At 39.5% G+C, this 13980-nt stretch overlaps 1 protein-coding gene across 1 annotated transcript in view; it reads left to right on the forward strand.

Moving 5' to 3' along the window:
- LOC132400280 (cytosolic 5'-nucleotidase 1A-like) overlaps positions 1–13980 on the forward strand; it is a 78900-nt gene that overhangs the window by 22807 nt on the left and 42113 nt on the right. Inside the window, exon 5 of the mRNA XM_059981252.1 lies at positions 3369–3553. Within this exon, the coding sequence (XP_059837235.1) occupies positions 3369–3553 (185 nt within the window). The remainder of the gene's footprint in view (positions 1–3368; positions 3554–13980) is intronic.

The raw sequence follows: 13980 nt of genomic DNA on the forward strand, positions 1-13980 counted from the left end.
CAAACCTGCTCTAACAGTCAAAAAGATCATGATCAATCTGATTATAAGATCAATTCTGCATTTTTGTTCCTAGTGACTTTCCACCCACTTTTTTAAATCAAAAATTTATTTATACCTGCCTTAAGAATTTTTCAAGGATTCTGCTTTCATTTCCCTTTGAGACAAAGAGGTCGAAAAATAAAAATATATTATCTTTCTTTCTGTGTTATCTATATTGTCGTTCTATATTACATTTATAGAAGTTTGTGAAAGTCAGTGGGAATATGCCAAAGTTCACCAGCACCTCAACTTCCTGAGAAAGTAGAGGTGCTGGTGAATATTTTATGGCTATGACACCTAAATGGTTGGGCCAGAACAGGCTATTAGTGATGTTCACTCAGAGGGACTTGAAGTTGTCAACCCTTTTGACCTCAACAGCATTGGTAAGAACAGGATTATGTGCACTGCTCCCTTCCTGAAGTAATCTCTTTTGTTTTGCTGACATTAAGGTAAATATTGTTGTCATGACACCATTTCACTAAGCTCCCTCTTATACTCTGGGAACTAGTGCTCTAACAAGTTTAATGGGACTATTGCAAGCATCAGCTGGTGAGCCAGATGTTGAACCATGGGATTTTCAGATTGACTCAGCTGGAGTTTTACTTCAACCACTTTATCCCCAGGCCAGCCTTATAGATCAAGCATCAGGGGACCAAATTACTCAACATATCAAAACTCTGCATTACCTCATTATGCAGACCATATGCTTCTTTTTGGTGTGATGGTGGACAATTTCACATCTTCCCACACTATCTACCATTTACTACTCCTTTGTCCACCCACTGCCTAGCTATATCCTTTTGCGAAGAGAGCATTAATTGGCAACAACAACCATTTCTGAGTCATCAGCAAACCACCTCTTTGATAACTCATTTTGTTTAATTAATTTAAGTTGTAAAATGCTGAGATTCCAGCACTACTCTTTGTAACCCAGACTTGTTTCACCTTGCCAACCAGATAAAGTGTAACATATGACTACTCTCCGTTTCCTTTAGCCCACAATGTTACATCCACATCCATATGTTATCTTGTATTCTCTGCCATTATAGTGTTCCTGTTCAATAACTTCCTTTGATTTTCCTGATGGTAGAGACTATCATTTGTCTGGAGCAATGGACTTAATGAGATCTACTAGGTCTCAAAAGCAAAGCTGTATGGTCAGCATATTCTCTTTATTGGAAATAAACAGTTTCTTGCCTTTCCACCGCACAACTGTCAATAGGTATAAGTGATCAGAGATAAGGAGAGCGAGAGCAGGAAGGATTCCTTGGAGCAACTCACCTTGCTCTTCCTGGACACTGGTATAATGTTGAATCAGTTAGGATCTTCTGACCGCAGTGGTGAGAGACTGAAGATGTTCTTGAAGACCCAAACCAGCTGGTTGGCATAGCAATTCTCTTTGGTTGGCTTATTGGCTACATGGGCAGCTGATGACTGTGGTTTCTCGAAGAGAAAGTCAAGGATCCAGTTGTAGAGGGAGGTACAGGGGTCCAAGCTTCGAAGTTTGTTGATTAGTATGGAGGGGATGATGATGTTGAACATTGAGTTGTTATAAAAAAGCAGCAGCCTGATGTAAGTATTGCTATTGTTCAGGTGGTCCAAGGTTGATTGGAGAGCCTGTGAGATTGCATCCATTGTAGACCTGCTGTGGTGAGACGCAAATTGGTACAGGTTCGGGTCCTTGCTCAGGTGGAAGTTAATTCTTTCACCATGACTATCCTTTCAAAGCACTACATAATAGTGGAGTGAGTGCTACTGGGTGAAAGCAATTGAGGCAGTCCACCTTGCTTTTCCTGGACAGTGCTATGATTGATGTCCTTTTGAAGCAGTTGGGATCTTCTTGCTGCAGCAGTGTGGGAGATTGAAGATGTCCCTGAACACCTCAGCCATTTGGTTGGCATAGGCTTGCAGTATCCTGCCAGGTATACCGTTGGAGCCGAGCACCTTGTAGGGGTTCACTCTCGTGAGGGATGTTCTGGTGTTGGCCTCAGAGACAGAGATCAGAGGGTCACCAGATACTGTGGGGATGTGCAGAGTTTTACTCTCTCTTCCTAAACATATATTAATGGTGTTGAGCTCATTGGGGAGTGAAGATCACAGCCATTTATGAGGCTGGGTTTCATCATATAGAGAGTAATAGCATGTAAACCCTGCACAGACGTTGTACATCTAGTTGAGTCTGACTCCACGTGTAGTTGCATATTTGCTCTTTCAATGGTCTTCATCAAAGTTTTAAGTCATGATCAGAGAGCTCAGATTCCTGTCGTGTTCGTCCTGCGTCATATCAGAAATGAGGGAGGTGGCCAGAGGCCTTGTGTAGGAAGCTCCTGACAAAATGCATTGACATGTTGTGGATAACTCATTTGGTGAGTTAGTCCCACCAGTTTGAGGGCCTAAGACAGGACATGGGTGACCAACCCATGTAGACTGGGAATGTCGGCTACAGAGTGGAGCAGTTAAGGAACAGTGGAAAGCCTTCCAAAGAGGGTGTTCACCGGATGGCATCCGTTAGTCTCACAAGACCATGGATCTGTGCCTGGAAAATCTTGCTTCAGTCTGGAGTGTCCACACCAGGGCACAGGCCTGGGCAAGATTGTATGGAAGACTGGCAGTTGCCCAAGCAGCAAGTCTCCCCTGTACACGCCACCAATGTTGTCCAAGGGAAGGGCAAGGGCTGAAACAGCTTGGTAGCACTGACATCGCAGGAGTTGCCAGAGCGAGGTTGAAGGCAATGTCGGACTGCCTTAGGGACTCCAGCTCCGGATTTGTCCTCAGGGTTTACTCCCGAAGCCTTTCCCATGAGTGGGTATGGCTGCAAGGCAGTGGAGGTTTGAAATCAGAGCTTTCCCTCTCTTAGATGGACTGCCTCCCCAGGCTGATGAGCTCCATCTACCCAAAGCATCGGTTTTAAGGTGCCAGGACCCACCTTCACTCCTTCTCCTGTCAGTAGAAACAGTTCCACCGGGCTTAGAGGCTAAGCCACACGAGAAGGCCAGGAGGTGGACTTGGTTGTCAGAGGCTATTTGAGGCGCATGCCATGAGGAGCAATTTTTGGTAGTGGGAGCTTGTCCCCACGACCACTCCTTGGCTTGACAACCTTGGAACCAGATGTTCAGTTAAGTATATTCTAGTAAAAAGCAAGGGCAGTAAAGGTGGGAGCATAATTCTTGGATAATTAAGCAAGGGCAGCCAAGTCATGTTCTTGGTAAAGTTTAGGAGAGGCAACTTCAGGTCATTAAAAAAAATGTTCTTCATGCCCACATTGTAGGATTTGTAGGACAGAGCTATGATATGTAATATTTTGTAATTGTTTGTTTCTCTGATTTCAGGGATCGCAGCAGCAACGCTGTGTCATCTTGACAAAGATGCACAGCTCTGCGAGCAGCAGCTTAGAGTGGCTTTTGACGGAGATTCCTTTGTGAATCAAGAAGCAAACGAGAAATCTTCGAAGGGTTATATGCAGTCTGAATCAGTCTGTGAATATGAGCCCAAGACAATATCACTGGTGCAGCAGGTACAGTCTGAAACTTTTAGCCGCTCTAACGTTTGGTGTTCGCTATAAGTTTTGCATTACTTAGCGCTGAATTCTATTTTTTTAGAGCTTAAATTTATAGTTGTTAGCACGAATGACAGGAATTACAGGCTGTGCGTGATCTTCTGATATATAAAGTGTCACAGACTCCCATTAGAAATATAACCACTAAACAGTGTTCTAGAACTAAACAAAGAAACATAATCTTTGTAATAGTGCAGTGCTTCCTGCTCTTGGATTACAAGGAATATATAACAGTATATTTCTGTTTTGTGACATGACTAATGTAGCCAGACATAACTTGGGTCTGCAATCATTTATTAACAATATACCAAGATGATGGGAACATCTTGATGCAAGAATAGCTTTTATATTCTACTATGCCATCAATATATAGCTTTTTATTTAAAATATAGAATCATAGGAAACCTACAGCACAGTACAGGCTCTTCAGCCCACAATGCTGTGCTGAACATGTACTTGCTTTAGAAATTACCCATTACCCTCTATTTTTCTAAGATTCATGTGCCTATCCAGGAGTCTCTTAAAAGACTCTATGGTATCCACCTCCACCACGGTCGCTGGCACCCCATTCCATGCACTCACCACCGTCTGCATAAGAAACTTTGAAATCTCCTCTGTTACCTACTAATGAGCAGCTTAAAAATGTGCTCTGTCATGTTAGCCATTTCAGCATTGGAAAAGAAGTTTCTGACTATCCTCATGATCAATGCCTCTTATCATCTTATACACCTCTATCAAGTCACCTCTCATCCTCTGTCACTCCAAGGAGGAAAGCCGAGTTCATTCAACCTATTCTCATAAGGCATGCTCCCCAATCCAGGCAACATCTTTGTAAGTCTCCTCTGCACCGTTTTTATAGTTTCCACATCCTTCCTGTAGTGAGGTGACAAGAACTGAGCACAGTATTCCAACTGGGGTCTGACCAGGGTCCTATATAGCTGTGACATTACCTCTTGGCTCTTAAACTCAATCCCCCGATTGATGAAGGCCAATGCACCATATTCCTTCTTAACCACAGAGTCAACCTGCGCAGCTGCTTTGAGTGTCCTATGGACTTAGACCCCAAGATCTCTCTGATCCTCCACACTGCCAAGAGTCTTACCATTGATACTATATCCAGCCATCATATTTGACCTACCAAAATGAACCACCTCACATTTAACTGCATTGAACTCCATCTGCCACTTCTCAGCCCAGTTCTACACCCTATCAATGTCCTGCTATAACTTCTGACAGCCCACCAGACTATCCACAACACCCCCAACCTTTGTGTCTTCAGCAAATTTACTAACCCATACCTCCACTTCCTCATCATCAAAATCATAAAGAGAAGGGGTCTCAGAGCAGATTCCCGAGGCACGCCACTGGTCACCAAACTCCATGCAGAATATGATATCTGTCTACAAGCCTTCTGTGAGCAAGCCAATTCTGGATCCAGTGAAAACAGTGATCCTAGTTGTAGTAGACTGAAGAAATGCTTTTCTGTGATATGTTATGAGAATTTACGATCAATCAAATGTTTCTTCTGATAATAGATTATTTATTCAACTTCTTTCCATTGTTTACATTCAAGGAAAGATCATTCTCTTTAAAAAGTTGGCTTAGCAAAAAGACTTTATTTTTGTTCCAAGTCATCTCCTCTTAGCTACCATAGGAGACAAGTTGTCATTATTATATTATGATGCATAGATTTCATTGAAAGAAATAAAGAAAAAATAGAACATTATTTTTTGAGCATTTACCGCACAATGGAGAATAGCTTCCATGATGTTAACACTAGAAAAGAAGCTAAACAAAACATTGAAATGCCAATTCCATGTATTTTTTGTTTGAGGAAAATTGAGTATATTCTACAGGAAGTAAGGACAACAAAAGGAATGTTGATGTGGACGCAAAATTTGTACATTATTTAAAGGCCATGTTGCAAATCTATGCACTTTGTTGAGGTGGTAGACAATAAATGTTGTTGAGAAGTCGATAATGAGTGTTGATGAGAGGGAGGTAATGGTGGTTGGGTAAAATTCCATCTGTATGATTTTAAAAGAAAATTAAAGGTCATGAAATTGATGGCAAGTCAGCTAGCTAATTTGAAAGACTTCTTTTTTCCTGTTTATGATAAAAGGGAAAACTGCTTGGACAATTTCCACAAGCTTTGATCCAGATCGGTTCTCCTATATTATTCATGCACTCTACCTATCATCCACCAGCCTCTAGCACCCAACTCCATTCCTCCCCCACCTAGCTTCATCTGCCCATCATCTCCCATCTCACCTAGGTCCACCTATCGCTTGCCAGCTCCTGCCCTTGCCCTCCCTCTCAGCTGACCATCTCTCTTCTACACTCTCAGACCATATGCTGCATATATCAAATGTCACCCTGTCTTCACAGGTCCCGTCTGCTGTGTTTCTCCAACAGGTTGTTTTATTGTTAATAGAGAGTGACTTTGAGACCTTTTAAATTGAAGTTCTCTTCTGGTAGTCTGGAGAAAACAATGGTTATTTTGTTGATATGTATGTCACATTTTCCATAAAGGCCAAATAGAGTCAGATGGTAGCAAAACGAAGGATCAAATTTGGGAGTTGGAGAGAGGAAGATAGCAGTAGATGGCAACAAGGGGTGGACATTTGGAATGAGCTGTTAGTCCAGAGAAATCTTTGAAGATTCCATTTAACTGCTCTATTCACAAGCTTCGAGGTACAAAACTCAGGAAATTACAGGTTCTGTCATGTGTCTGATCCTGGGCTATGATGTAATTTAGCCAAATGTATGTATTGGACTGCACACTTCAGCAGAGATAGACTTCATTAAGAATTGATTCTGTAAGCCATGATTAATTTGTACTATCAGAGTTGCAACCAGACAATGGTCAAATTTCAAAGTAAATTTATTAACAAAGTATATATACCAGACACAACCTTGAGAATCAATATCTTGCAGGCACTCGCAGGAAAACAAAGAAATACAACAGAGCCCACAAAAAAGAATGACAAGTGTGCAAAAGAGGACAAATTTTACAATAATAATATCAGTACTCAACTAATGCATAGAGCATAACTCCAGAGTCTCTGAAAGTGAGTTTACAGGCTGTGGAGTCAGGGCTCTGTGTTGTGCGAAACCGATCCAGGAGCTCAATGGCTGCAGGGCAAATACTGCTCCCAAGCCTGGTGGCATAGTGCTGCAAACTTGAGAGTCAAGTTCTCTGAATCCTTCAGGAGATCAGTCAATTTCCATTGAATGGCAATTCCTTCAGTGGCTTTTCAGTGGTAATTGTCTTCATTTCCTCACGAAGAAGGATTTTCAGTGCTTATAAAAACAAAAAGGAAATAGCTTTACTAGAGTAGACCAAAATTTCACTGAGTTGAGAAAAATTTAACCATAGTTAGTTTGGCAAAAGCAGGAATCTGCTCCATCACTGTTGCACCTTCGGTGCTGCACACCAGTACCTGATTGGAAAAGATGTCCATTTAGGAAAGTCCTATGAGAGGTTGGAGATTATCTTTCCTCAACTTAGTGGCATGCTTGGCAGGTAAGTGCATCAAGGATTTCAACCACTGCAGGCTTTCCAATTGTTCAGCTTTACATACTGGAAGCCCTCTGGATTGTTGCTTACTAGATTCCCAATCCAGTAGTGCAGTCTACTTGCCCCAAGTGTCTCCACTTGTGAAAGAGGTGGCATATATCTTCTACAGCTCTCATGGTGGTAGTTCCTGACCTGGTGCTTGGTGGTATCAATTACTGAAAAGTCTGTCTTGCTCCAAGTACTGAGAATTCTGTCCTGCTGGGACAAGCTCAATTTGTAAAAAGAAATGATGAAGTTAATATGAAAGTATTGCGATGATGAACAAAAGCAAAAGTCTACAGATTCTGGAGATGTAAAATGAAAGCTAAAAAAGCAAGAAATATTCACTAAGGACAAACATCAGCTCCAAAGAGTACTGGAAAAATACATCTTTATTTGGAAATCTTTGCAGTATTTCACTGCATGATGCCTGACTTGTTGAATATTTCCCTTACTTTATCTTGTTTGTGTTTGAACATGATTACCATTGTTCAATTGTAGTGTGGTGTGATTAGTGAGTTTACAGTATGTGTACATGACGAGCTTTTAAAAGTTTTGTTTCCTACTGTTTTGTTTTTATGACTAACATTAATTTAGCTCCAATGCCATATTTGAGTTTGCTGACGACTTTGTTATTGTTAGCCGAATCAAATGTGGTGATGAATTGGCATTTAGGAGAGAGACTGAAAATTTGGCTGAGTAGTGTCACAACAACAACCTTTCACTCAACTTAAGCATAACCAAAACACTGATTACTGACTGCAGGAGGAAGGAACTGTGGGTCCCATGAGCCAGTGCTCATTAGGGGATCGGAGGTGGAGAGGATCAGTAACTTAAGATTCTTAGGTGTTATCATATTGGAGGATCTGCCTTGGGACCAGTGCACAATACCATTTTAAAGAAAGCACAGTACTGTCTCTACTTTCTTAGAAGTTTGTGTAGATTCAGCATGTTACCTAAAACTTATATTGGCGCACAATGGAGAGAAACCATCCTGACCAGTTGCATCATAGCCTGTAAGGAAACTCCAGTGCCCAGCAGTCCACGAGATTTAGAGGAGCAAATCTGAAGAGAGATCACAGACTGTTGCAAGAAACGTAAAGTTGTGATCTCTCACAACTAGATGATTTTAACTTTCCACATACTGACTGGGGCTGGATGGGATAGAGTTTGTCAAATGTGTTCAGGAATGTTTCCTTAATCAGTACACTAAAGTCCCAACTAGGGAGAGTGCGATACTAGATCTTCTATAAAGGAATGAGACAGGGCAGGTGACAGAAGTTTGTGTAGGAGAACACTTTACATCTAGTGATCATAGTGCCATTAGTTTGAAGATAATTATGAAAAAGATAGGTCTGGTCCTTGGGTTGAGATTCTAAATTGGAGTGAGGCCAATTTTAATGATATAAGAAAGGATCTAGCAAGTGTGGATAGGGACAGGTTGTTTTCTGGCAAAGGTGTACTTGGTAAGTACTTCAAAAGTGGAATTTTTGAGAGTACAGACTGTGTATGCGTCTGTTAGAATAAAAGACAGGGATAACAGGTTTAGGAAATCTTGATTTTCAAGAGATATTGTGACCCTGGTTATGAAAAAGAAGGAGGTGCATAGTAGGTATAGGCAGATAGGAACAAATGAGGTACTTGTGTATAAGTAATTTAAGAGAACATTTAGGAAACATTTGTTAAAACAAGATATGATGTTGCTCTAACAGACAAGATGAAGGAGAATCCTAAGGGTTTCTAGAAATCACAAGGGAACGGATATATAATAATTTAGACTATTTGGATATTCAGGGACTGATTAGGGATAGTCAACATGGTTTTGTGTGTAGTAAGTCAAGTCTAACCAATCTTATAGAGTATTTTGAAGAAGTTACTAGGAAAGTTTATGAAGACAAGGTTGTGGATGTTGTCTGCACGGCCTTTACCAATGCCTATGACAAGGTCCTGCATTGGTCAAGAAGGTTCAGTCACCTGCCATTTAAGATTAAGTAATAAATTGATTGGAATAGACATTGGATTCATGGAATAAGCCAGAGAGTGGTTGTAGATGGTTGTCTCTCTGACTGGAGACTTGTGATTACTGGTGTGCCAAAGAGATTGTTACTGGGTCCCTGTTGTTAGTCATCTATATCAATAATTTGGATAATAATATGGTAAACTGGATCAGCAGATTTGCAGATGTAGTGGACAGTGAGGATGACTATCAAAGCTTGCAGAGGGATCTGGGCCACCTAGTGAAATGGGCTTAAAAATGACTGACAGAATTTAATGCAGATGTTGCTGAGACTTGTGGACCTGAATTATAGGGAAAGATTGAATGGGTTAGGACTTCAGCTAGAAAATTTGGTAGAGATGTAAAAAATTATGAGGGGTAAGATAGAGTAAATGCAAGCGGCTTTTTTCATTGAGTTTGGGTGAGACTAGAACTAGAGGTCATGGGTTAAGGATGAAAGGTGAAATGTTTAAGGAAAACATGAAGAGGAGCTTCTTCACTTGGGTGGTGTGAATGTGGAATAAGCTGCCAGTGTGAGTCATGGATGCAGGGTCAATTTCCACAGTTAAGAGACATTTGGATAGGTATATGGATGGGAAGGGATGGGAGAGGTTTGGTGGTCTATGGTCTGGGTGCAGGTCATTGGGACTAGACACATTAATTGTTCAGCATGGACTAGGTAGGCTGGAAAGTCTATTTCTGTGCTGTACTTTTCTATGACTATGACATCTTCACTCACCACAACTCTGAACTGGTCATTGAACACAACCCATACCTATAGGATTCACTTTCAAGGACTCTACAATTCAATGGTCACAGCTATTTATTTATTTATCTATATCTACTTATTTATTATTTATGTTTCTATTTTTGCAGAGTTTTGGCTTTTACACATTGGTTTCTAGTCAGTCTTTGTGTGCCTTTTTCACTGATTCTATTGTATTCTGTTGCGAATGCCTGCAAGAAAGTGAATCTCAGGGTAACATTTTGTGATATATACATATTTAGGTAATAAATTTACTTTGAACTTTTGAATAGTACATTATTTGCGCAAATATTATGAAAATGATAAACTGGCACCAGTTGCACAATGCTATTGCAGCTCAGTGTTTCAGAACTTGGAGTTCAATTGTGTTGCCATCTGTAAGAGGTTTGTCCATCCTTCCCGTCAGTGCATGGGTTTCCTTCCTCATTCCAAATACAAGGCGGCTGGTAGGTTAATTGTTCATTGTAAATTTTCCTGTGATGAGGCTTGGCATAATTAGGTGCGTTGCTAGGCTCGTTGGGCCAGAGGATCCTGTTCTGTGCTGTGTCTCTAAATAAAATAATGAAAAAACAAAATATCAATGATTGCTTGTAGCAGGATCAACATTGGCTGAATATTGATCCTTCAAAATTCAGCTCTCCAGTTTTCTTTCAAACATTGATGGATTTTTCATCTGAAAGAAAACACTTCTGATGGTGTTGCATCCCTGTAATCTGCTCCAATTTTAGAGTGAATTTTAAATTGGACTAAGTTAGGAGAGTGAGAAGAGGCAAGTTCTTTTTATTTCTATTAGTAGATAGCAGCTTGAAAAATTATGTTCATTAATTAAGGTATAAGGGTTTCAAATCTATGTTCATGCAGTATTTTTTACATTCTAACTTCTATTTATTTATCCAGATGAATTTTCTGTGGTTTACATTTTAGATCCTGATGTCTTGGCATTTTAGTAGGCTTCATAAACTCACAAAAATAGGAAGATCTGGAAATCTCCCATGTTGGTAGCTAGTCCTGGTTGCAGTGCAGTCCCAACATTCCTGTTTCATAGAAATCATCCTATTTCACCAAAAACTGGTTGGAAACAGCCTTAAATTTAAGAGTAGATTTTCTGTTTCTGTGGTTGCAAAGGTGAACCTCATCAAATGGTCTGAAATATCTGTGTTCTAAACCAAAAGAGTTAATCAGGTTGCAAGTTCCATGCAAAGGAAGCAATTTTAAATTTACCCTATAGATGCCTTCTGAATATTAACATAAAATGTACATTCTTATATCTTAAACAGGAAAACAATACTCTGGAGAGAAATGATAATGTCTATTCTTTGTTATACACCTTCTTTCTTGAATTACATCACCACTAGCCACTTTGTTGTTTGTGAACAAGACCCGTAATTCATTTATAGGTTGTTGACCTGACATATTGGTTTTAATTTTCACAGATAATAAGAGAAGTTATTTGTCCTTCATCAAAACCTCCCCAATTACTTGCATTTAATACCTTCTTATTCAAGCTGCCAAGGTGGCAGTGAGGCCCGTATCACTTTGTTAGTCCTTGGCATTTCCCATCTTTCCTATAATTCAGATTTTTTCTTCAGCTGTTCTTCCTGTTCTCTTCCTTATCAATTTCAGTCTCCAGCTCTTGCTCCCATTCTTACAAATTCACTCAAAACCTCTGTAATGCAGAAAATCTCAGTAATATTTTCAAGGCACAGTGGCAATAATTGGAAATAATTTACATTGTAAAATTCTGCCCCATCCACTTCTGTGGCAGCACCTGCTTCTTTATTGAACTCTAACCATTCCTCCCCTTCTTTAAAATCTTTGAAATGTTGCTTGTTAAAAATGTCAGTTTATGACAAGCAAGCAGGCACGCTTGATTAAACTTATGTGTATTTGTGTTTGGGTAGTGATTATGAGGTGCAGAAAAGAATAGAAAAATATCTGTTATGTTTATCTGCTGGAGCGCAGCATTGGTATTTAAGGGAACTTTGGTGTTCTTGTACATGAATCCTTGATAGTTAACAGAGAGGCACATCAAATACTACAACAGTTGGAGTTGGGGCCATGGTGATGCCACACCATGAATTTCCAGGGCTAGTCCCCCTACCTAAGGAAAGAAGAAGATCCTTGTGATAGGGAAGTGCAACAGAGGTTCATTAGATTGATTCAGAGATGGGGTAGGATCTCCTTTTGAGAAGAGATTGAACAAGTGAGTTCTACTTTACATATTGACTTATTTTCCACAGATGTTACCTGATCTGCTGGTATTTCCAATCATTTTCAATCTTTAAAAGTATACTGTTACTTGAATTTAGAAGAGTAAGAGTTGATCTTGTTGTAGCATAAAATATTCTTGATGTTTATGAGTCTTGACAGGTTAGACAAGGGTGTGATCATTCCCCTGTTTGAAATATTCAGCATGTGGCTTTACAGTTCTAAAACAATGGATCAACCATTCTGGGGTGAGATGCTGAGGAACTTCTTCACTTAGAGGATTGTGAATCTTAAGAATTCTTCTGCCAAACTGGATCATAGAAGCTCTGTTGCTGAATATATTTAAGTCTTGTTGAATATTAAAGTATCCAAGGACAATATATTAGTGTAGTACAGTGATGAAAAAGAACTCAGCTGCACCTTATTGAACAGCAGAGCAGACATAAGGAGATGCATAGCCTATAATTACACAGCTGTTTGGTATTTGTCTTGTGATTTTGAGATGCATTATGTTACTGTTGATACATAAAGTAAGTTATTATTTTAGAAGTTGTATTCATGGACGTTAATACGGTAGTAATAATCCTCAAGTAGGCATGTGAAATTTGGCTAGAGAGTATGTCTTACATTAGTGGAAAGGCTATCAATTGGGCACTTCAAAACTACTTAAAAATGGGGAAGTGATCAAAGAAGAATCTTCTAAACACATGAGATTCTGCAAATGCTGGAAATCATGAGCAACACACAAAATGCTAGAGGAACTCAGCAAGCCAGGCAACATCTATGGAGAGGAATAAGTAGTCAACATGTTGGGCCAAGACCCTTCTTCAGGACTCGGAAGGAACTTCTAGACAGTCTTTTCACCTTTCTTGTCCTCAGTAATTCTGCAGAGAATGGAATCTGCCATCCTTATCCAGTTTGGCCTGTCTGTGAATTCAGACCCACGGTGTTGTTTAATCCTGACTGCTCTCTAACATGGAACAGCAAGCTATCAAGTTGGAGGTAACCAGTGATGGGCAATAAATGACATGCCAGCCAACAACATCCATGTTATGTGAATTTGTTTTTTCTTTAATAAAGAAATTATGGTAGAGCAAATAGCCAGTGACAAGAAAACTACATAAATAAAAAATGACACTTTTCAATTCCTTTTTTCAACTGTGGGTGGTCCAGGCATTGTGTAATTCTGTTCCCAGTGAGGTAAACAAACTCTTTTTGTCAGTCTTTTCGTTTGAAACCACCTTAAAATTTTGGATTGACTGTATGGCTATAATAGAGATTGATTTTCTAAGATATGTTACTTTTTACTATAGTTGGTATTTTTAGTGCATGGGTGGTCTGGCCTGTTTGCTGTGTTTTGGATTCAGGGAGAAGCGACCAGCTTTTTCTTGTTAAAAACATCCCTTGCAGACCTATTAGCAAACTGAGTTTTGGTATGCTAAACTAGTTATTGGGGTCATTGGAAGGGCTGCATCTGATTCTGTATGAGTAGGCTTTCCATTGAATGAATTTTAATGATAGCTATCTGTTAAATCCGTATTTTATTCCACATAAACTAATTCAATTTGAATTTATTGAATAGCTACAAATGAATAAACATTACATTAATTTATTGATGTGATATATGTCTTTATTAGCCTAGTTTATTTGCAATGTTTTACATTCAAAGTTAAAAGTCTGTTGAATGACTATTAAAATGCAATAATGCAACTTGCTTTCCTTTGACAAGCAACACACAAGTAAAAATCTTGATTTTCTCAATAATTTTAGACACTGAATCAAGAATGACCTTTTAACATCTCTCTTGGTTTTTTATACTGATTAATTTCAAAGTAAGTAAAAAATGGATAAATGTT

This window comes from Hypanus sabinus, chromosome 10, assembly GCF_030144855.1.
Source record: "Hypanus sabinus isolate sHypSab1 chromosome 10, sHypSab1.hap1, whole genome shotgun sequence".
Classification (NCBI taxonomy): Eukaryota; Metazoa; Chordata; class Chondrichthyes; order Myliobatiformes; family Dasyatidae; genus Hypanus; species Hypanus sabinus.